A 23,096-nucleotide genomic window follows, 5' to 3' on the forward strand; every position below is an offset into this window, starting at 1 on the left:
GCGCAAGATTGGTATTCTCTTCACGACCGTGAGAAGGCGCCGAGTATTGCACTGCCTCGCGAACGCTACGTGCAGATCACGTGATATATGACATGTAAAGGCGTTGATTACTCCCCATCGTTTGGGACCGACCATCAGAGCAAGGCACGCGCCCCCAGCGCGAACGCCATTCCCAGAGCAAGAACGCTGGAGAGCTTAACCCACCAGAAAGCCCTGGAGAGGATGGCCCATTGTAACATCCCTCTTCTTCACTACAAATACCTCCGGGAAAGAAAAAGGAGCCATTTGGCGAATTAACAGTTCCTTTCTATGAATGTGTCGTCCTAAGACGGTTCAACGGGTTCGGTCACGTTGTTGGCGGTGGATGCGCATTCGACGACACGGTAGGGACCATCGTACTTGAGTAGTAGTTTTGAAGAGAGACAAGGCGCAGCGGAAGGAGCCGAGAGCGACAACAAACGTTCCAGGAAGGAAGGTAGGCGCAGAAGTGGTGTCCCCGCGAGTGGTTTTCTGGCACTCTTGGTCGTTGGAAGTAATGGCCGGAGATCGCGGCATTCTTCAGCATGTCTTTCCACGACAGAAATAGGTGAGCATTGAAATGTATCCAGCCGGTAGGGTTTAATTGTGTCCATGTTGTGCGACGGGGGCAGATTGTACAGTAAGAAAAAAAGGGTTCAAATTTAGTGGTGCTCTGAGTGGCGGTGTTGTACGCGTACGTCACGAAGGGCAGAGTGTCGCCCCAATTTTTGTGGCACATGCATGGCAAGCATATCGCCGGGCGCACGATTGAAGCGTTCCGTAAGGCCATTGGTTTCAGGACGGTACGCCCTAGTTGTCCGATGAACAATGCGGTACTGTTTAAGGCTGGCTTCAAATACTTCGGATAGGAAGACACGCCCGCAATCATGGAGCACTTCCCGAAGTGGCCTGTCACGCAGGGTGAATCGAAGAAGCAGGAAGGTGGCCACCTCGCTATCGGTAGCTGCCGGTAGGGCAGCGGTTTCGGCGTATCGCGTGAAGTGGTCGACGATCACAATGGTACAGCGGTTTCTGGCCGGTGTCAGGGGAAAGGGACCATACAAATTGATGCCGACGTGCCCAAACGGTAGGATAGGGCAAAGAAAACGAGGCGAAATGGCTGGCGAGAAGCGGGGTGACTTCTGGCGCTGACAATCTGGGCTACAGCAAATGGACAGACGGTTACAGACTAGCTCAGTTAAACACCCTTTCACACGGTTCCCCTATACGTATTTTTATGTGCGTGAGGGACACTTCTCGCGCGAGCGCTCCCGGGCATGTCAAGTGCGTTATTTGCGTCTGCTACACATATGCGGCTCGCTCAGAGTCGCGCAACAACGAACCATGGCACGCAGTCTTGCCCTCACGCGTACATAAAGGAAAGTCAAGCTTACTTGCGGTTACGTGGTGCTTGAAATGTTATCCACGCCTCATATACATGCGTGTCAAGCTTGGAGTTACAGTTTAGCGTTAGATTAAGTTTGAGATCTTTTAGAATGTATCCTCATATTCCATTCAGAAATTTTACTTGCTACATAGTCCCACACAACAATCCTGAAAAATGGGGAGACAAATCACTTGCTAACGCAAGGCAGTTGCTAAGCGGGTTCTTGTATGTACGAAAGTGTAGCTACGTAATTTCCAGGTTCGTATGCTACAGTCAAGTTGTCGTCGGCGCGGCAGCTAACGCAACAGCAATCTTCACCGGCAAGCCTATGCGGGGAGCGTTAGGTGATTCCCATTGCATGTAGGCGCAGAACTACCTTGTCATCATTTATACGGTTCGGATGCTTGTTTCGAGCTTGCGCGGTATTGAAACCTAGGTTGTCATGTATTTTGTATGCGTCATCTCAAAGATGGCAAGCACAGTTCGAATAACTTCCCTGAGTTCTCATAGCCAGAAACTTGCTGGGGTATGGGCCATTGCATTTGGAATGAGTCCTTGACGATGGCAGTATTCAGTCGAGATTCCGTCACGACAAAATCCCGGAGTCCCAGCTATAGACAGATTCGCTGTAATATTGCGCACGTATTTTATGATTTTTTTCATAGTGCCTCCGAGAGGAAAGATCAGAATTAGAAGCAGCTGCTCTTTGGAGTTTACGAGCAATGCTTGTTTACTTCAGGGATGGATGTATGCCAATAATTTGGCATGTGGTAGTAGTAATTGAATTTGGCATGCATTACAAATAATAGCTACTTAATATGTACGAATCTTTTTTATTTTATTGCTTGTGTAGCGCTACTATGTCACTTCGCCCAGGCTTTGCGGAAAGGTTGACCTTATGTGGATACAAAATTAAAATGCACTCGTGGCTAAGCAACAACAATAATCAAATATTTATTACTCACTTTACTGTACATTTTGCTATCTAGACTTAAGCCACGCAATCATAAAGCTTTCTCTGCTTGACCGAAATACTAACACTAGTACAGCTGTCGCGATAACCAACTACAAAACCTTCAATAAAGTAGTTCGATGTTTCCGAAAATTTTTAAATCGTAATTTTCCAAACCTGAGAATCAAGGCATTGTTAGCATATGTTAGGAATATATGCCTAAAAATTGGTGCTTGTCTGGCTTGTTTCTTCATAATAAGTCGTCACACAATGCAACATAATGAACTTGCAATAGCAATATGTTCCAAATGAGAATTTAATGAATCCTTTGAAAATTATTCACGGAATATTCATCATTTTGCGCTTTGTTAATTTTTTCTGTGCAGGCTACCTCCAGCTTCCCACAAACATCGCATAAATATAGTGATTTGTGCTATCTGGTTGGGGTAATAAAATCGTATTTTGAAAATAAAAAAGTCATTGCATTCCACTCTGTTAAGGTTGGATGACCAGCGAAGCTTAGTATGGGGGCCCCTCAATGACAAACTGTCCATTGCCATGTCTCAAACGCCGCATTCACATAAATGTAAGGCGAGGCAGGTCTCGTCGCTTGTCCATGATGTTGAGACTGGGAACATGATGATGCACTGGGGTGTCAACATTGTCATGTGTTGTTGAAAAACGCGGCACGCTACCTTTCAATAAGGAATCCCGGTACGTGGTAAAGACACGGACGTTACCGCACTGCGAGGGCACAAAGCAATGCGATAGTGCGTTGGTCAACATCCCGTGGTGGAATAATGGTTATAAGGACACTCGAAAACTACAAGCGGTCACACACAATACAGGCCACACAAAACTGGTTTCCCAAAACCTCTCTCAATATCCTGGCCGTTGCTTCGGCGAAAGTTTTCTTGTTTGCGGGATTGGCGCCACATAGACGGTTTGCGTTTGCTTTCCTTTCGCGATATTGGCAGGCAGCCCGCTTACGGCACCGCCACCACGGGAGAACGGAATAAAAGGTAACGTGATACGCTACGAGAGCACGGTGGGAACGTAGATACGGCCGATACGGGTCATAGCGTAGCAGCTGTTCTTATCAGCCCACACCTGATACGGGTTGTGCTTGGACCTAAGGTATTACACTTATTTTTGCTTGTTGGCACAGTGCTTAAAGCCTGCTTCACCTCAGTCGCGGCTGGGCCCGTTATTGCAGTGTCTTCGAGATCGGCCCTCACAGCTCGATAAATGCATGCAATTTTTTTCCAGAACCTTGCCTTAAACAGATTCGCTAAAAATTGAAACACTTGATTAAAGAACGATTGCGTTGACTTTCAAATCAAGACATTTATGTCGTGTGAAAATTGGCCCTGAAGAAAATTTATTAGAAGCAATAAACTTGCCTAACATACTTTTGGCTGAAAACAAAAGCTTGAAAACTTTATTCTGCTGCTCTCACCGCATCACTTGCCGTCTCAAACATGTATTAATTAAGACGATGCAAACGCGAACAGTGGTCCTCTTTCAAATCCTACTGGGGCACACTTTTTGGTGCTTCCTTTTCATGCTACGCTCCTGGACGATGGAGAAAAATTTATCGTGCTGGCGTAAAAATTTCCTCGCACTAAATACCAGGACAAAGAAGCCCATATTATCAAGAATTATCACCAAAAATGCTGTTCTTATCCCATAAGGTATATTGCTGCACCTTTTCAACACGCGTGTGAGTTGTGAATAGCCACACTTTGCACAATCAACAGCCAGATTACTGCCAGTCCTAATCTTGACACAGTGCGCATGCTCACGCAGACGATCAGTGATACAAGGTCCTGTTTGCCCCATGTAAGTGCAGCCGGAAGAGGTGGGATTGGAATACACTACATTGGCACTGCAATCCACAGGCTTTGCGACAAGTTTCTTATTGCACAGCCCAGGTGTTCTCCGGCTTTCGTTGACTTTTTGACACAACCTTCCCACTTTGTTAGGCGCGGTAAACACCACCTTTTCACCGGCCCGCCTGCTGCTCTCTTGATGGGATGGGACACACCATGTGTATAGGGGATCGCAACAGCCTTGATTAAATCATCAACAGCTTTGCCCAGTTTCTTGGGGGAACGAACCTCTTGCAATAAAACATCCGTCAAGGATGTCAGCAGTTTTAAGGATAGCCACTTGCTTTAAGGCGCTGGACTTGATTGGAGGAGCTGCAGGATACGAGTGCGGTTAAGGGCGAGCGACCGCATTTCTAAGGGCATCTAGGACGATGGAGCGCTTCCCTACTTTTGATTGGTTGGATGCGAAGCGGAGAAGGTGTTTTTTGGAACGGGGGGCATACATCTAACACGTGTGCCCCTCCTGGAGGTGTAGTTCAAGGTCAAGGAAGCGGATCTGGCCTTTTTCGGGGAATTCTCGTGTGAACGTCAAACCTCGAGAGATGCTCCTGAATTTTTTAAACACTTAGTCGAACAGGGTTGTGGCTTCGTTAGGGTGAGCAGAAAGGATCACCAGGAAATCGTCAACTTAGCAAAACACTTTTACAGGAATTGCTGTGCTGAGTTGCTGCGGGAGGAGACTATCATAGTACACAAACAATAAATTGCTCATTGTGGGCGCAATGCGAGAGCCTATGCATATCCCGATCTTTTGCACATAGAACTCTTCATTATGCAGGCCGATGGTGGATCTTAGGTAAACATGCAGTAGGTCCAGGAAATTGGCGACGTTGGTGGAAACTGCGTTCAGGAACTTGACTTCACCCATCAGTTCTACGCCTTCCTGCACAACGGCGAAGAGGTCATCGTGAGGTAGGGAATAATGTAGGTCCTTCATGTATACCGAGAAAGCCTGTGCTCATTTCATGCTTGGCTCATTTAGGAACTTGTCTACATCTGTCGAGTTGCGTACCTAAAGCGGGTCATATATGGGAAGCTGCCTGAGATGTTGCAGAAGGTCTCAGGCAGCTCTTCTTGTTCGGCTCTTCTTGGGCACGTCTTCCGCAACGCCCACCTTTTTACGTTCGCCATCAAACGCGCATTCGTGCCTCCGCAAGTAGCCTTGTTGCTAGGCAGTTCCCTGCTTGCTGAGGACCAAGCGCTCAGGTTGTGCCTCCTCTTGAGGTCGGAGACCTGGAGGCAGATTCGGTTCCTTAAGGACGTACTTCTACTAGGGTGTTGAAGGAATTATTCCCCGAGCAGGCTCGCTCAGGACTTCCACGGACAGTTGAAGGTGGTGTCTCTTCTCACAGAAGCTCTTTGGTGTGCCATTCGCCCAGAGTCACTGGTAAGCCTCGCGGGCCTCCGCCTGGCCAGCCAGTTGCCAAACTGGGAGAAGTAGTTATTCCGCACCAAGTGGAAAAAGTTTTCAGGCCGGGACCTAAGTTCTGCGTTACGCCTAAGGTTGAGAATATCAAGGCGCTGTCCCTCGTTAGAACCTTGTCGTGCTGAGCCGCTTCCCCCAACAGTGAAAGGGCGGTTCGGAGTGTGTTGATGCACTTTTCTTGGGAACCTCCGGTCTCTTTCGACCTAAGGTGTCAAGCATCGTCGTAACGCTGAGGAGTAGCGACCTCAAGCACCCAGTGCCAGATAAAAAAGGCGGCTTTGTAGTATGCCGCTCCCTGCAATATCACCTTTCCGCAGAATCGGCCCTCAAAGAAAATTTCAAAGTTTCCGATGTGTTCAACCCTTCCAAGACCAAGAAGTTCGCCGAAGGCAGATTGGATGAAGCCGGTCAACAAAAGTTGTCTAGTGCGATGAAGCGCTCCAAGGAATTGTGCTTTCCGCCTTTTTCACTATTGAAACTCACAAGATAGGCCACCCCTTCAGCGTCATTGTTTCAGAAGTGGGCACGTGGAAGAAGTGCCTCGGGTCCAACCTTTTCGAAGGTCTCAGGCAGCTTCCCATAAATGACCCGTTTTTAGAACGCAACTAGACCGGGGTAGCCAGTTCCTAAAGGAGTCAAGCTTAAAAAGGGCTCAGGCTTTCTCGGTGCACATCAACGACCCATATTATTCCCTACTTCAACATGACCTGTTCGCCGTCGTGCAGGAAGCCATAGAAATGGTGGGTGAATTTCGGTTCCAGAACTCAGTTCGCACCAACGTCACCATTTTCCAGGGCCTGCTGCACGTTTACCTAAGATCCACCGTCATCTTGCAAAATGAAAAGTTCTATGTGCAAAAGAACGGGATATGCATAGGCTCACGCATTGCGCCCAAAATGAGTGAGTTATTGTTTGTGCATCTTCTCCACGAGCAAGTCAGCACCACTATTCCCCTGAAGGTGTTTCGCTACGTTGACGATTTCCTGGTGATCCTTTTTGTCCACCCTATTGAAGCAACAACTCTTCTCGACCATGTGTTTGAAAAATTCGGGAGCATCAATCAAGGTTTGACGCTCACAACAGAATTGCCTGAATATGGAGACATCCGCTTCGTTGACCTCGAACTACACCCCTAGGAGGGGCACACGTGTTGGACGTATGCCCCGCATTTCAGAAAACACCTTCTCCCCTAAACATCCGACCATTCAAGATTAGTGAAGCGCCCCATCGCCCTAGGTGCGCTTAGAAATGCGGGCGCTCGCTCTTGCACCACTCGATGTCCTGCACCTTCTCCTACCCAGTCCAGTGGCTTAAAGCAAGTGGCTACCCTGCACAACTGCTGTCATCCGTGACGAAAGTATCATTGCAACAGGGTCGTTCCCGTAAGAAACAGCGCAAAGCGGTTGATGGCTAAATCGAGGCTGTTGCGATCCCGTATATACATGGTGTGTCCCATCGCATCAAATAAATCAACGATGTTAATCAAATGGCTTCACAGATACCAACAGCCACGTGAAGTTGAGTTATACTAAAAAGATGAAACATTAAAGCGAGAAATCATTTCTTGCAAAAGTTTACAACCTATAAAGTGAACATTCTTACACCACAATTTCCTACAGAACCCTATTAGGGGAATGAAAGTCGAATATGATAAGGAAGTTTTTTTGTGGCTGTGCGCGCGGTCTCGGAGCCTTCTACGGTACACAATCAATTATCTGACGTGTCATGTAAAAAATACCAGTTATTGGCTCAGATTGCATGTTACGTATCACCGGAGGCATAATAAAATGCGGGACTGGGAAACATTTCAGGTTTATGTTAGTTATAATTGTACGTAAATTTTAGTAAGAGTGCAGCGAGACCACTCGTGCGCTATGCAGAAATTTTCGATTCTCCTCCTCTTCTCTGCAAAAACTTTAAACATGAAAAGCTTTTAGCTCCTATTGTCGGTGACCTTCAAGTGACCATGGGCCAATAGTCCAGACCATTATCGAGGCACTCAAATGCGGACATTCAGGCTACCAGTCAAAACTTACGAAAATGTAGTCGATGGCCTCCAACCCTATGTTTTGGCCCCCATTCGATACTCTGGTTGTTGTCCACACAAGTAAAACAAAATATTGCTTCCTAGTTCTTTCTAATGTTTGTTCCCAATGAACCTAAAGCTGTCTCTTTAGGTTCACTGAAGTTGCACTTGTAATTTCTGATGGCTCCGTTCAGAAGGCAGATACAGGGCCCCTATACACTTCATTGTTACCTTTTTGTACTGCGACCTGAAGGCCTCCAGTCCGTGAGTTCCGCGGCGCGGGTTTCGTGTCGCCTCAAGAGATGGCGACACGCTACGTGGCGTCTCCTTCAGGAACTTCTGCGTGCTGCGTTACCTTAGCGGATATTGTGTTGCGCTGCTAAGCATGATGTCACGGGGTCAAATGCAGACCGCGGCGGCCGCATTTCGATGGAGGCGTAATGTAAAACGGCCGTGTCTGGTGCGTTCAGGGCACAATAAACATCCCCTGGGGATTAAAGTTTGTCTGCAGTGTCCGAGAAAGGTGTGCCCTATATTCAGATTGTGGGTTGGCACGTAAAACCCCAGAAGTCAATTCATTGTTCTTCTAGTGGGGCAGTACGCTCTTTCTCCCTGGCATCTTTTGCTGTTTGTCGTGTGGCATTCAGCTGGTTCTGTTCTTCTGGATCGGCTATCACGGACCAGTGCACAGTATGACGTGGTGCGGTGTACTGTGGTAGGGTGTGCCATTGCGAACATGCACTACTCCCAATTTAATATATTGCGGCTGGTATCATCTCCAACCAATCTGCATTGCGGTTGCCATTTTATGCTTACATCTACTTTTATTGGTGGGAAAGCCAGCTATCAATTTCCTTGCCAATTTACGTTCCCCCAAGAGACATAAGCTCTTGGAATTAACACGTAAATTGTAGGCATTATAAACACTATGTTAACTTAGATAATGTAAAAGAACAACTGTTGCTTGGTTTAGGAAATAGTTTTGTTGTCTGTATTGTCCATTCATAGATGCGATGCATTGTTGACGCTGCCATCTGGTGGAAGCGGGACGAGATAGCTACCCGTGACGGCGCGTGGTCGTTTAAATGGTAACACGTGATTTTCATCTTCAGGTAGAGCAGACTGGATAGGCACTATTGAAACGTGGAGCTTAGTGAATCCATGTGTGGCCGTCTAGCTATTTCCTGCTTGCTGCGACATGTTCTCAAAAGAGCGCATGCTATCAGCGGATTTGAGCTCCTAGTCGACAACCATGCGAAGTACCACGTCAGCAAAGGAACAACGATAACCTGCTGCTTATATAAGCATTTCACTGTTCAAGCAGCGCGACCCCTAATATTCGAAGACATGGCGTCGTTCATCCTTCAAGTGGCGCACGAGTTCAACTTTCCGTCGCCGCACGAAACTTCGTCGTAATTTTTTGTCGTCGGCTGAAGTGAAAACAGCGGTTTGAACGCTGTGAGCAAGGCTGCAGGTGTATCAAATGGATGCGCTACTCTACATAATGGGCGAGCAAGCCGCAGACACTTACGCCACCTTTGCTCCATCCTAAGAGTTCTCTAAGAGGCGTTTGTCCAGCAGTGGCATAAAAATAGGCTGCTGATAATGACGATGGTGACGTTACTGTTGGCGGTGCCTTTAAAGCTTCCTAACTTTCAGTGTAAAAGCCACCCCCTCACTTCTGATGCGCTACGCGGTGTCGCGGCAGGAAATATGAGTTTTACGAACTTCTTTGCCTGGACAAATACTGCTTCAATTTGTAGTCCCACGGATCGTGCCTTAGATACTTTTTTTAAGAATACGCTAGAACTGCTCGGATGTGAGCCAACACCTTTCTGCAATATCTGACAACAGTACTGCGCTGTGTGCGATGGACGTAAAATCGGCAAAGTTTTGTTCTAGTACCAGATACACGCTCAATTACTCGAAAGCTAATATAACCGCCATGAGTGCAGCCTTGCCGGCATGCTTTGTTGTTTTCATGAGCCTTGTCTAAATGTATGTTGCCACAAACCTTAATTCAACATCAGGATTATACAATTTCCATGACTGCTTTGTGGCAACTTCGGTTATAAATAAACGACATGATAATAGTAAACACTAGTTAACTAAACGCCTAAACAGTATATAAATCGCTCCGGCATATTCCGTTTGCAAGAGACCGAAGGACGTGATAACAAATGACCAACATTTCAATCGCATAAGCGGACCCGTGATATTCAAATAGAATGCACAGTCCTATAATTAATTACTCAGTGAAATGCTCGTGTTACATTAAACGTAAGAAGAATGACTACATGTTATCCCTGCTCTCATCGGCGGAGGCGAAATTGTGGTGATGCTCGACCTGAAGCAGAAGAAAGGGGGTTAACCTAGATCATATCGCAAGAAGCCAACAAAGACTGACACCAAGGACAACATAGGGGAAATTATTTGTGTTAGTAAAATAAAAAAGAAATGATAAAATTATTAAAATGAAAGTGCAAGAAAAAACAAGTTGCCGCAGGTGGAGAACCATGCCACGACATTCGCGATTCACGTGCGATGCTCTACAAATTGAGCTACCGCGGCACTTTTTCCCGTCCACTTTCTTGGTTATTTATGTTTCCTGCTAGAATCCTGGGACTGTTAGTGAGCGCCGACAATCACAGACCTTGGCGGCGGGTATAGAACATCCTTTCTGCCAACGGCGTCACGAGAACATGATGTTTTTGCGTGAAGGCAACCGCTCAATAAACCCACACATGCTACCTGAAGGAATCAATATTGCCGGCTTCGAGACCCTCATTATGTAATAAACGAGAACAAAGGGGTTAAACCAGGCGCGCAATTTTTATTAGTCATATGATAAGAAGGCAACAAACACTGACACCAAGGACAATATAGGGGAAATTACTTGTGCCTATTAAATGAAATAAAGAAAGGATGCGATGCTCTACCAATTGAACTACCGCGTCACCGTTACCCCATCCACTTAAAGCAGAGCATTTAACCTCGTATTAAAGCGAATCTTTCTTCACCTCTTCCTCCGACATTCCCGCTACCGCTGCTGCTGCTGCTGTGGGCAACTGTGGCTGCTGCTTCCGGCGCAAAGTTCGTCGAGGGATGCGTGTATATAGATGACAAGTGCGAGTAAGAGACGAAAGGAGAAGGGAGAAACTTGTTTTCACCCCACAGCGTGGTATGCGCGCAATACCGTCAGGAGCTGCCTGGCGGTCACCACATTAGCCGCATGACAGCTATAATTATCATTGACTCTCCTCAGAAGCATTACAGAAACTGCAGTGCTTCGCTTTCTACTAACGTGCGAGGCCAGACAACGCCACCTACTCTATCTCAAGGCCAGGAGGCTGGCTCCGTGACGTAAGCCGGACAGGGCGGGCTGTGACGTAAGCGTAGGAACGCGTCAGCACAATGCCGAATAGTAGTTGCGAGCTTGGCTGACTTTTTTTTCGGCTACGCGTGTTGTGCTCTGAAGAAATGAAGCAAAAAACGAGTCAAGTAACACAAAGGTCAAGAGGAGAGGTTCACACCACAACTCTGAATAAAGTTAGGCAGAAAGAGAAAATAGGGAGACGGATGTTTACTACACGCACCGGCGTTCTATTCATTTATTTGTTAGTGTTTGCAGCTTCCATTATTTAGCCTAGTTCTCCGGGTCAGACACCTTGTCATTCAATTGCCGGCAGAAAATTTGGACGTTAATGTTTGTGCTCCACCACAGCACATACTTCCGCACCACCTCACTCGTGTGTTCATTTTCACAGACGTGAAACACACGCGTACATTTGTCTTACAGACAAATCATATTGCGAGCCGGCCAGTCACCGGTAGCATCCAAAGCGGACTTCTTGAAGGTCGGTCAGGACCTTCCCAAGAAGCACAAAGGACATCTTGAGCTCCTCAAAGCAGTATCTGACAATTTCAAAGAATGCTGGAGTCCTCTGGATCAGAGCGCCATGTGTCTCATCAGCCAACTTAGAGGCATCCGCCCTCCTTTCCTTCCATGCTTCCAACCAGTCCTAGAAATCCCTCAAAAAGAAGACCCTGTATTCTAATCGAGAAGGGTAGACGGGTTTTTGAAAGGGGTCTCTTAGCTTGAGTCTTCACATTGATGAATTTCCACCGCCTTACTCTCATCTCTAGGAAACTGGTGGTTTCTTCTTGGTATTTTAGGTTGTGCTGGGCTCCAATCACCCGAAGTGCATCCGGTCCGCACGCCCTGAATATCTGCAAAGCAGGTTTAATCTTCTGTTTCTCAATGTCTTTAGGAAAAACAGCATTCCCGGAAAAAGTATAGCCCTGCCGCAGTAACTGCTCGTTCTCTAATTTATATGCGTGTTTGATTCTCTTAAAACGCGTATAATGCATGCACCGCTCGCCCATTGAGCTTGCCTCAAACTCAAGGGACCAGACACACTAGTCGTCATTTTCCTTTAACCAGTTGTTGCGCACGCATTGCAGTAAGTGCACGGGATCTATTACAAAGAACAATAACCTGTGGAGATCTGATGCATGCGGAAACACGAAATCATTTGCCAATAATTTTGTCGGTGTGGCTTGGAGGTGTCTTGGTCAGAGCGTACTTGAAAGGCGTCATCGCGCTTCGATGTACAGCGTTTTCGTCAGTCACGACGCACACGACTTTCCATCCAATATTTTCTAAGCCGCGAATGACGTCTCCCAAAAGCTTGTGCTGAAATTACCCATTAGCCTTATGCACAGGTACAAGGTGTGCTACCTACTTAAACTTGCACATGAGGCTGTGCACCGTAAATACAAATGCACTGTTTGCTGCTTCTGTATTGTTCTATGCGATACGAGTGACGTTGCCTCCTTTGTTGTCAAAAAAGGGCTTTAGATGAATTTCATTCACCGTCAGAGTCACGAAGCTTTGCTGCTCGTTCAACTCGGATATCTTCTGGGCCATTTAGATGAGGAATGTACTGTATTGATGCTCGAACTGCGCGTTCATCCCGAATGACGAACACATTCAACGAAAGGTCCTTGGGTGGGGCACGATTATGCTGCCGTGACTGCACATGTACTGGTATGCATGGTGCGATATTGTAGAAAGTATACAGCCGTACACCATGAAGTCAACGGGATAGCGGAGTTGTGCTTTATTTTTTGTTGACATCAACTGCACTTGCTCGGTGAGCAGTCGAATGGTCGGGAAGTTATCGTCTGCTTGTGTTGCACATACTTTCCTCAGAACAGAAACTTATCTCGCCGATGTCCATATCCAACTTTTGAAAACTTGAACTCACAGCACTGTAGAACGCCTCGACTCACTGAAGCAACTCCAGCAACCGCAGTTTGCTGTCGACCGATGACAGAACTAGCAATAACCTGCACAGAAAATAGCAAACATTCAAAATTGCTTACCCTGCAGTTAGCTGACACGACTAGGTTTCCACGTGGAATGGCACGTATCTACGCTTTTCTTACTTCGTCGGTTTCAGGGAACGAGAAGACGTGCACCTTGGGGCCGGTCTTGCAATTTCCATTGCACCGCGGCACACAACACTTCCCAGACATTTCGCAGTTTCTTCTAATTCTGCACAACCGTGATCGGCACACATAACACGCGATAAACACCGATGTCAGTCGCCATTGCCGATTCACGCACATAAATGAAGATTCAAGCTAACAACCACGTTTTGCAACGATCACGTGCGTTTGCCGGAACGCGGACGCGCGTTCAAGCAAGCGCCTGCTGCCGCCGCTGCCGCGCCGGGGACCAAGGCCCTATGTGGAAGACGCATGATCACGTGGCGACAGGAGCAGCCCGCCCTGGAAGAATGTACTCTAACTGGCGTTGGACCAGAGGGGGCGCAGATAGAAGAGATAGGATGAGAAGTAGAGAGGAAAAGAGGAGGAGAAGGAGAGGGAGAAGAATAAGCACTTCACATACAAGAGTGGGCGAGGTGACGTGAAACGGCAAGGAAACCCCATCACTATACGACAGTGGTTGCGGGGACACAGGATATGCTGAAGTTCAAGGTGCGGTACAGTTATTGCTGCTATTTCTGAAAAATATACGCCATGGCAATATGTAAAGGGGGCAACTCATGCAGGGCACGCAGTAGCAGAGCCTAATAAATAAGGCGTACCGCAGGGTCGCGAAGGCACTACGAAAGTGCTCGACCATGAAATGAATACTTCTGTGCCCGCCGCGCCAGCTTTGCGGCTATGGCATTACTAGAGGTCGTGTATTGGATTCCGAAACCGGCAGCCCCTTTTCAACCGGGGTGAAATGGAAAACGCGCGTGCACTTAGGTTTTGGGACAGGTTAAAAGACGTCACGGTGTCAAAATTATTCCGGGGTCCGCAACTGCGGCGTGCCTCATAATCCGTGTCTGGTTTTGACACGTACAGCCCCATAATCCCCAATTCAAGTTTAACACTTCTGCCACAATGCGATGTGCCATGTGAGGGGATAACAATGCTCAACCCTTTCAGAGGTTGTAAAATATTGCGCACAACGGCGCATCTAGCAAACAGCTCTCCCTGTGTGTTCTGTGTACTAAGCAGACAAACAGCAGTGGGGCACGCAAGGTAATTGTAGCATCAAATCACCACTCTAGTGTTAGATTAAACGCTCAAGAAGCTTACGTCGACTCCCACAGTACGTGGGATCTGCATACCATTTCGAGCAATGCGTTTTCTTTGCCTATTGACGCTTTAAAGCACTTTGAATAGGGAAAGTATGGACTGTTATTCATGAGTACCATAATCTTTGATGAATGTAGCGTATAAATTTTGCTGAACGTTTCAGTATTCAATTTTTGCGTGAGGTATTGTTTAAATATTGCTCGTTTAACGTGTTGCACTACATAAAAATATCTTCGAACATGCACTATATCATAAAGTTGTTCCAACTCACTGTAAGATAGCACATGTTGTTCCAGTTCTCAAATCAGGCGAATGAAACACTCCGGTAATTTATCGTCCAATGTTCCCAATGTCACTGGTTTGCAAAATTCTGAAACATATATAATACAAATAGGTTGGTACACATATACATAACTTCATATTTACTCTGCTTCAACCTGCACTCAAAAAGCTGGTCTCCTGTGTGACGTAGTGAAACTAATTTTTGCGTGAATTGACTGATGCTCTGGATTATCGTAATTCCGCTATTTCCTTTCCCTGTGCTTGCATAAGAAATTCGATTCAGTTACCGCGCCGCCTTTTGCACAAGTTTCAACGTTTTATTAACAACGACCCGGTCACTTTATGGATTGATGATTACCTACGCGAACGAAAACGATCCATACAGCTGGATGAACAGCAATTCGTAGATTCGAATTGCGCGTGAAGAGTTCCAAAGCGGCGTTTGTTGGGATCATTACTTTTCGTGCTAAATATGAATTACTTGAAATGGCACTTTTAACCGTGTATGAGAAACTTAGCAGACAACAGGTTTACCTAAACCAAACTCATTTTTAGTAGTGAAGGACGGAGACATTCCCCGATAATATGTACGTAGTGTTTAAATTGCCAAATAATGTTAAGCGGAAGTACTGTTTGTATGATAACGTTAAACAAAAAGGGGCTGCGTATGTTCGAGTACAAATGTTAGCATTACTATTATCGAGAAAACCTTTAATTAACTCATCTAAGCGTTGTTCTTAGTCCCCTTCTTATCGCCTCATTGGTACTTCGTGCCATTAGTAGCAACAGTTTCTAAAACGTGATGCTTCGTTACACATAATACGCGTGCGTTACTACAAGTTACAAAAGCCCTGCTATAAAAATCCCCGGTTAGGTCTAATTTACGTTAGGCCTTGGCGATATGGGACCCCTTCTCCACTGTCAATAAAGATAAAATTGAAAACGTGAAATAGATGGCAGTACGACATGTTCTATATATTCCGAAATATAACGTCAAGTTCCTCTCAAGACGGGCCAGAACAAGGGTACATTTCGAAACATTGAAGCTGCGCATAACGATGTTTTGATTAATGGCATTTATTGCATATACAGTTCGCTAAGTCCTATCACCAGTGACAACTACATGTTTTCGTTCTGTTACTTATCAATACGTATCGATCACGAGCATGAATTCAAGGAAGAAGCTTGCGGCACTTGCAAATTGAACCACAATCCATGTGTTTTATTTCTAAAATAATCCGGTCTCACCTACACCTGTAGTCTCTATTTCTCCTATTCTACTGTTTCTCAGAATCTGTAGCCTGCGGGAAAAATTACATGGCGTAAAAAATTTTGACCCTTCAGACTGAATGAACGTTCAGAAGCTTAATTGGGTACCTCTGCGATCATTTATTGCAACTACATGACGAATAAATGCGACACACATTATTCGTGAACGGGACTGCAAACAAGGCCTCGTTCAACACGAAATGTGATATAAGCCGTTGCTAGCTCTTTTTTAATCTGAAAGCGCCGGCGAGGAATTTCACTTCGTTGTAAACATTTCTCTGGGTTCTTGTTTGCATTCCTTCTTTTTGAAGGTTGCGAAATGTTCAACACTGCAGGTCCAATTGCGATTTCTATGAGGTATTAATATTTTCTCGGGTTTCTGTGCATGTAATGGGATGTACGCTCTTAACGATCGGGTGTCATTTCTTTTTTCGAAAGTGCAGAATTGTTTGTTTTTGTAGTTTCAGTTGGTACTACATGTTAGGTAGTGATTTGTACTTGCTGGAATCTACGTATTTAATGGCGCTTAATTCTGTGTTCGATATATACCCACTGCGTTTTACTGTTTTATAGTTGTGCGAACACAGCCCGTTGGTATTTGTAATGGTGGTGTGGTCATGTAATAAGAAATACGTGTATATTTCAAAATACTTCCATCTTTCACGAGCTCGGACCACAAGGCACATCGTAGTGGGAGACTACGGATTATTGTAACCACCAACGCAAATAAATAAATCAACATCCCCGTCAAATTTTGTCTACACTGTGACAACGACGGTTCCTGTCCACACGGCTTCCTTTAGTGTTAATCATTATCTGACATTGCCTTATTTATTCCTTCGTCTCCTGACTACTCGTGAATGTTTATTATTTTTCCGATTAGACTACTTTCTTGATGAAGCTTATGAACCTATGAGAACACACGAGCACATCCTTGCTCAAGCGGTCATAGGATATACTGGGAGCAACGGATGGGTTCCTCATGGATACTGCGCTGTATTCAATGTGACTTACTTAGGAGGTAAGTGTACTGCATCATTCAGACTGCATATTCGAAGCACCTTTATTGCTGGCATGTGACAACCCATTTTCGCGCCTCAGCATTTTGCTAGTGCATCGAGCGATTCAGCATGGTGATGCTGATGACAGCTTAACGCAGCTTCGCGCCATGTTCTCCATCTCATGGGCACGACAAGCGGTGACGGACAAGCAGTGAAAATGCAGGATTCGTGCATGGTTCAGCCACAAAGCTGCGGCTAGGCGACCAGGGACCATGCGGGCGACTTCCACCGCTTCTAGGTTACGGGAATTGATATTGCTGACCAGTTTTTGCGAAACGATAGAGTTGTGTTAAAGTACATGGTGTGATGTTTACGTGTGAAATAGTTCGAGTATTTCGCGTTGATATTGTGGTTGACATTACTTCCAAAGCATTCCAATAGTACTTTTAGGCGACTGTGTGCAAGACGAGCAACATCGGAATTCGTAAGCTCAGATAATGCTACTACATTTAGGAAAGCAGCACGTGAGCTAGTTTCCAGGCTCAGTAGCTTAAGAACAACGGAGTGAACCAGTATTGAATTGAATAAAATTTTAACGACATAGTACAATTTGTGCAAATTAAATTGCACTAATACATCTTCATCATTACCCTGAGGCTACTGGGAATTAATTTTTCTACAAATATGAAGGAAGAGCGTGTCACATAACAACACAAATGGGATAGAAACAAAAGTATTTTTGTTGACATTCTAAAATTGGAAAAGTAATTACACCAGGTCTATTACGATTCAATACGATTTCATACGTTTCCTGCATTTACACAGTTAAGTTTCGCAACATTAGCACACACATTGCTACAGTTGTACTCGTAATAGATGTACATAACGTACAACACGACTATGCATGGCACCCGCCCTGGTTGCTTAGTTGTTATGGTGTTTAGCAGCTAAGCACAAGGTCGCGGGATCGAATCCCGGCCATGATGACCGCATTTCCATTATGGCGAAACGAGAGAACAACTGTGTTCTCATATCTTGTGGCACGTTAAAGAGCACCCAGGTGGCCCTAATTTCCTGAGCGGTGACCAACAGCCTTCTCTGGCAGCTCCAGTGCGAACAAACGGCGCGTGGATGCATCGGATGGAGCCCCGCCCTTTCTCGGGAAAATTCAGCGAAGACGTGGAGGAATGGCTCACCCACGCCTAGCGTGTGAGCAAGTGCAACGGCTGGAACTCCACGGCTCAGCTCAACAATGTGGTTCTGTTCCTCACACACACTGCGCTAGTGTCGTTCAAGAGCCATCAAGATATCTGCACAACGTGGGACAGCTTCGTTATTCACGTTACACAGTGCTTCGGCGATTCCACCAAGAAACGGAAGCGGGCGGAGCAGACGTTGCTTCAGCGCACTCAAGTGCCAGGTGAGACCTGTACTACGTACATAGAGGCAATCCTGAAGCGTTGCAGAATGGTCAATCCTCGAATGTCCGAAGAGGATAAGGTTGGACACCTTCTCAAAGGCATAGCCGAGGATGTGTACAATTATCTAATCGGAAAGGAGAGTCTCATCTCGGGCGCCGACCTCATCAAGCATTGCCACATATATGAGGCCTTGAAGCTGCGCCGTATCACGCCAAAGTTCGGCAGGTTAGCAAATGTCACAACGTTGGCAAGCGTTGAAGAAAATGACAACTACAGTTTTCAATTTGACCTTGCGGCAACTATAAGGCAAATTGTTCGCGAAGAACTTGAAAGACACAACAAAGGGGTGGATGTCGAACAGCTTGGCTGCGCTCCCAACCAACCTCAATAACATGCATCTGCTGTGTCCGCGTTGCCTGCCATGCCAGGCGTTGCAGAGTGTCGAGTCGGTCAGCTGCGACAGCACCGATGTACCTTTCCCGACGACATGACGCACGATCAACGAACTCGTCGAGCTCCCACCATGAATCGGAATTCGGAAGATCGCGTTCATTATTCGCAGCTTCCCAGGGTTGACCCAGAGGTTTACAACGTCGGTCGCGCATCGCCTGTGTGTTAGAGCTGTGGCGCCTCAGGACACATTGCTCGTTTTTGTCGCCGGCGCTGACAGACAACAATATATGGCCCACCACAAACTGGGCCTAATTTTGAACGTGACAGTTATGACGACCGTTGGCCGACAGACCCTGATAGTGCAAACACCCCAGGCGCGCCACCCCGTCCGTCAATATAGTAGAAGGGGTGGCTCGCCAGCTTCAGACATCAGCCTGTTGCCCCCAACCAGTCGGCAACGCCGTTCACCGTCACCATGGCGAAGTGCTGCGTCACCACCGCCGTCGGGAAACTAGCCGGCGCGCCCGATGGAGGTAAGGTCGCCGGACAGTCTGCGTCTCTGCGAACTACTCCTTTGCCTATTATGATGGTGAAGAACAAAGTGCGTGTGTTAATGATAGTATACCTGCAAGAACATTAGTGGACACTGGTGCTACCGTTGCCCTCATGAGTGTGACTTTCAAACAGAGGCTGGGTCGGAAAGTTATGTTCCCGTGGAATGGTGATGTGACGTTTAGTGGTGTCAGTGGATAGTACCTAGTTCTCCTTGGTATTTGTGTTGCAAGTGTTTTGTTCGGAGGAGAAGATCTTAAAACAGAATTTCTCGTACTACCGCGGTGCACTCATGATGTGATTCTCGGGATTGACTTTCTTCAGGATTGTGGTGCATCCGTTAACTGTGGCACAGGCGCAATTACTTTGAATAGCGCGCTTCTCGCCACCCTACCGACACATCCTTACCAGTGAAAAACTATTATGTGGTTTCGAACGATTTGCTGCTACCGCCTTGGTCGCTGTCACTTATCCTTGTCAACTTCGCTGCTGACGACCTTACATCGTTTGACGCGCAAGTCGTTCAGCCACTTACGTGGGCTTTCAATTGTTCTTGCGTCCCTGCTGTTCTTCAGCGTGATATGAAGCTCGCTGAATTTAACGAGATTACTTACAGCTCCATTACAATTCTAAGCGAGGAGGAGCAGTCTCATACTAGCGATCCTCACCAAAGCATTTCTGAAGAGCAGATCCTACGGAAGATCAACAAGGCGCTGCCCTCACATGAGCGCCATGCTCTCGCACAAGTTTTGTGGGCACATCTTTCTGTATTCGATTTCACACAGGGCGACAAGGAGGTTTCACTCCCGTGTTCTCGTGCTCGCCACAGAATTGACACCAGATCTGCGCACCCCATTCGGCAAAAGCCTTACCGCGTTTCTTCAACAGAGAGGACAGTTATTGCTGAACAGGTGAAAGACATGCTGCGGAAGAGTGTTGTTCAAGAGTCCTCTAGTCCGTGGGCAGCACCAGGTATTTTAGTAAAGAAGGATGGATCGTGGCGGTTTTGCGTTGATTACAGGAAACTGAATGCAGTCACCAAAAAGGATATGTATCCACTTCCTAGAATTGATGATGTCATCGATTGTTTACATTCCGCTGCCTACTTTTCATCACTCGATTTACGATCAAGGTATTGACAGATACCCATGCACCTAGACGATAAGGAGAAAACGGCATTCGTGACACCAGATGGTCTTTATGAATTTAACGTTATGCCGTTCGGCCTTTGTAACGCACCAGCAAAATTCAAACGCTTCATGGATACTATCCTCTGAGGACTTAAATGGGAAATTTGTTCGTGCTACCTCGATGATGTGGTGATTTTTGGCAGCACACTGAGTGAGCATAACAGCCGTCTGAGTCTTGTTCTGGATTGTGTCAAACAAGCTGGCTTGATCATAAATTCCAAGAAATGTCGTTTCGGGGAAACCGAGACGTTAGTACTTGGGCATCTGGTCGACAAAAACGGTATGAGGCCACATCCACGGAAGATAGAGGCAGTCAGCTCCTCCGAAGCACCGAAGTCAGTGCGGGAGTTGAGGAGTTTCATGGGCTTGTGCTCGTATTTTCGTCGCTTCGTCCTAAGATTCGCTGACGTGGTGCACCCCCTAACATGTCTTCTCCAAAAAGCCGTCCCTTTCAACTGGACATCGGCTTGCGACGACGCGCTCCACCAACTAAAATTTCTGGTAACGTCAGGGCCCATATTGCGTCACTTCGATGCAAGCGCACCTACGGAAGTGCACGCTGATGCCAGTGGCATCGGCATCGGTGCCGTACTAGTGCAACGTCATCACGGAGCTGAACACTTTGTGGCTTATGCTAGTCGCTTTGACTAAGGCGGAACGCAATTACACTGTGACCGAGCAAGAATGCTTGGCAGCTGTTTTCGCTGTCCACAATTTTCGGCCCTATATCTACGGACTCCCGTTCACTATCGTTACTGACCACCACGCGTTATGCTGGTTGGTGAATCTCCGCGACCCGAGTGGACGACTGGCACGTTGGCCTCTTCGACTGCAGGAGAACGACTTCGTTATTTCCTACAAGTCCGGGAGTCGCCACGCAGATGCGGACTGTCTCTCCCGCCTTCTTCTGACGACGATGGAGTGTGAACAAGATAATTTTAATGACTGCTTTGCTCCCATTTCTTCTGCATTCCCAGACTCGACGACTTTCAAAGCAGAGCAGGAAAATGATATTAGTTTGGAACCTGTATTTATAGCCGCATCGCGTCCAGGAGCCACCAGGCGATTTTGTGTCCGCAATGGCATGCTTTACAAGACCAATTAATCAGCTAAAGGCGCACGCTTCCTTCTGGTGGTGCCGCAGAGTCTGCGAACGGACATACTGAGAGCCATGCACGACGATGTGACCTCTGGCCATCTAGGATTCATCAGAACTTTGAACCGGACACAGGAGCGTTTTTACTGGCCCAAAATGCGGGACACAGTCAAGCACTACGTCGCCAGTTGCGAACAATGTGAACGCTACAAGCGCCCTACGACCGCTCCGCCAGGTCTTCTCCAGCCTCTATGGCCGCCTCCCATGCCATCTGAACAAGTGGGTATCGATCTTTTGGGCCCATTGCCCCGATCATCTAACGACAACCGATGGGTGATCGTATGTTTCGACCATCTAACCCGTTACGCGGAAACGGCAGCCGTACCATCTTCAACAGCTACGTCCGTTGCGACGTTTTTGCTTCGATTCATTATTCTTCTACATGGTCCCCCCTCCCGTGTCATCATTAGCGATCGCGGTCGTCAGTTCGGTGCGGACGCCGTAGAAGACCTGCTTTGTCTCTGCACTTCGCAGTTCCGTCATTCAACGCCTTATCACCCTCAGACAAATGGGCTTGTAGAACGTACGAACAGAACTCTAACTAACATGCTGGCCATGTACGTATCTTATGATCACAAGGACTGGGATGACGTACTCCCCTTGATCACGTATGCTTATAATTCTGCAAAGCATGAGACGACCGATTACAGTCCTTTTTATCTCATTTACGCACGTTCACCGCTAAGCTGCACTGACACTATACTACCGTTTCACTTTCACAGCGAGTACTCTGTTGCCAAGACGCTTTGTCTTGCCGAAGAAGCCGGGCGTATCGCTCGTCTTCGTACTGTGGCATCGCAACACCGATCGAAAGAGCGCCATGACAGCCGACACCAGTCTGTCTCGTACGCTAAAGGACACTTTGGGTGGTTGTTGACTCTGGAACGTAAACGTGGCTTATGCGAAAAGTTTTACCCCTGTACACGGGCCCATTCGTCATTGTAGATCGCTTGACTGACTTGACGTACGTGGTGGCACAATTGACGTCCGCTTGTCGTCGGTCTAGCCGGACCCAGTAAGTACATGTTGCCCGTCTTAAGCGGTTTCGCCCTACGCTTTCCGAGTGTTTTCAACTTGCCCAGCGGGCTTCGTCTGGCAACCGGGAATTGCTACGGCATGAGCCAGGCGAGCAGAAGAGGAAAAAGACGTTAGCGTGTACAGACTCGGGACGCCATCTTGACTTCACCATCAATCTCGTCCCTTAAACAAAGCCGGTTTAACATTAACTGTAACAATATATTAGGTAGCTTTATATAACTTAAGGAAGGTATTTTTATTCCTACGGAGAAATTGGTACGATTTCTAGTTCTAATCGAAGGTTGTTGCATAAGGCGACGGCATTAAGTTGACCTTTCTCTTACATTATAACCTTTTTTTTGCTTAGGGAGGCAGTTACCTTTTACTTTGTTACGACTTTGGTAGCGGAAGCATACAAAATTGATGACGAGACTGGATAGTTGGTGTTAATTGTAGAATGAACCATTAGTGCAGTTTTCTTAATCAGAGTGGTGAA

The 23,096-nt window shown here is 46.8% G+C and overlaps 1 protein-coding gene and 1 pseudogene across 1 annotated transcript in view; both read left to right on the forward strand.

Moving 5' to 3' along the window:
- The window catches only part of LOC142588789 (uncharacterized), an 81,649-nt gene that overhangs the window by 46,407 nt on the left and 12,146 nt on the right, over positions 1–23,096 (forward strand). The window contains exon 5 of the mRNA XM_075700608.1: positions 16,754–16,891. Coding sequence (XP_075556723.1) covers positions 16,754–16,891 — 138 coding nt within the window. The remainder of the gene's footprint in view (positions 1–16,753; positions 16,892–23,096) is intronic.
- On the forward strand, positions 3,418–3,597 carry LOC142589123 (U2 spliceosomal RNA; annotated as a pseudogene).

Source organism: Dermacentor variabilis, chromosome 7, assembly GCF_050947875.1.
Source record: "Dermacentor variabilis isolate Ectoservices chromosome 7, ASM5094787v1, whole genome shotgun sequence".
Lineage (NCBI taxonomy): Eukaryota > Metazoa > Arthropoda > Arachnida > Ixodida > Ixodidae > Dermacentor > Dermacentor variabilis.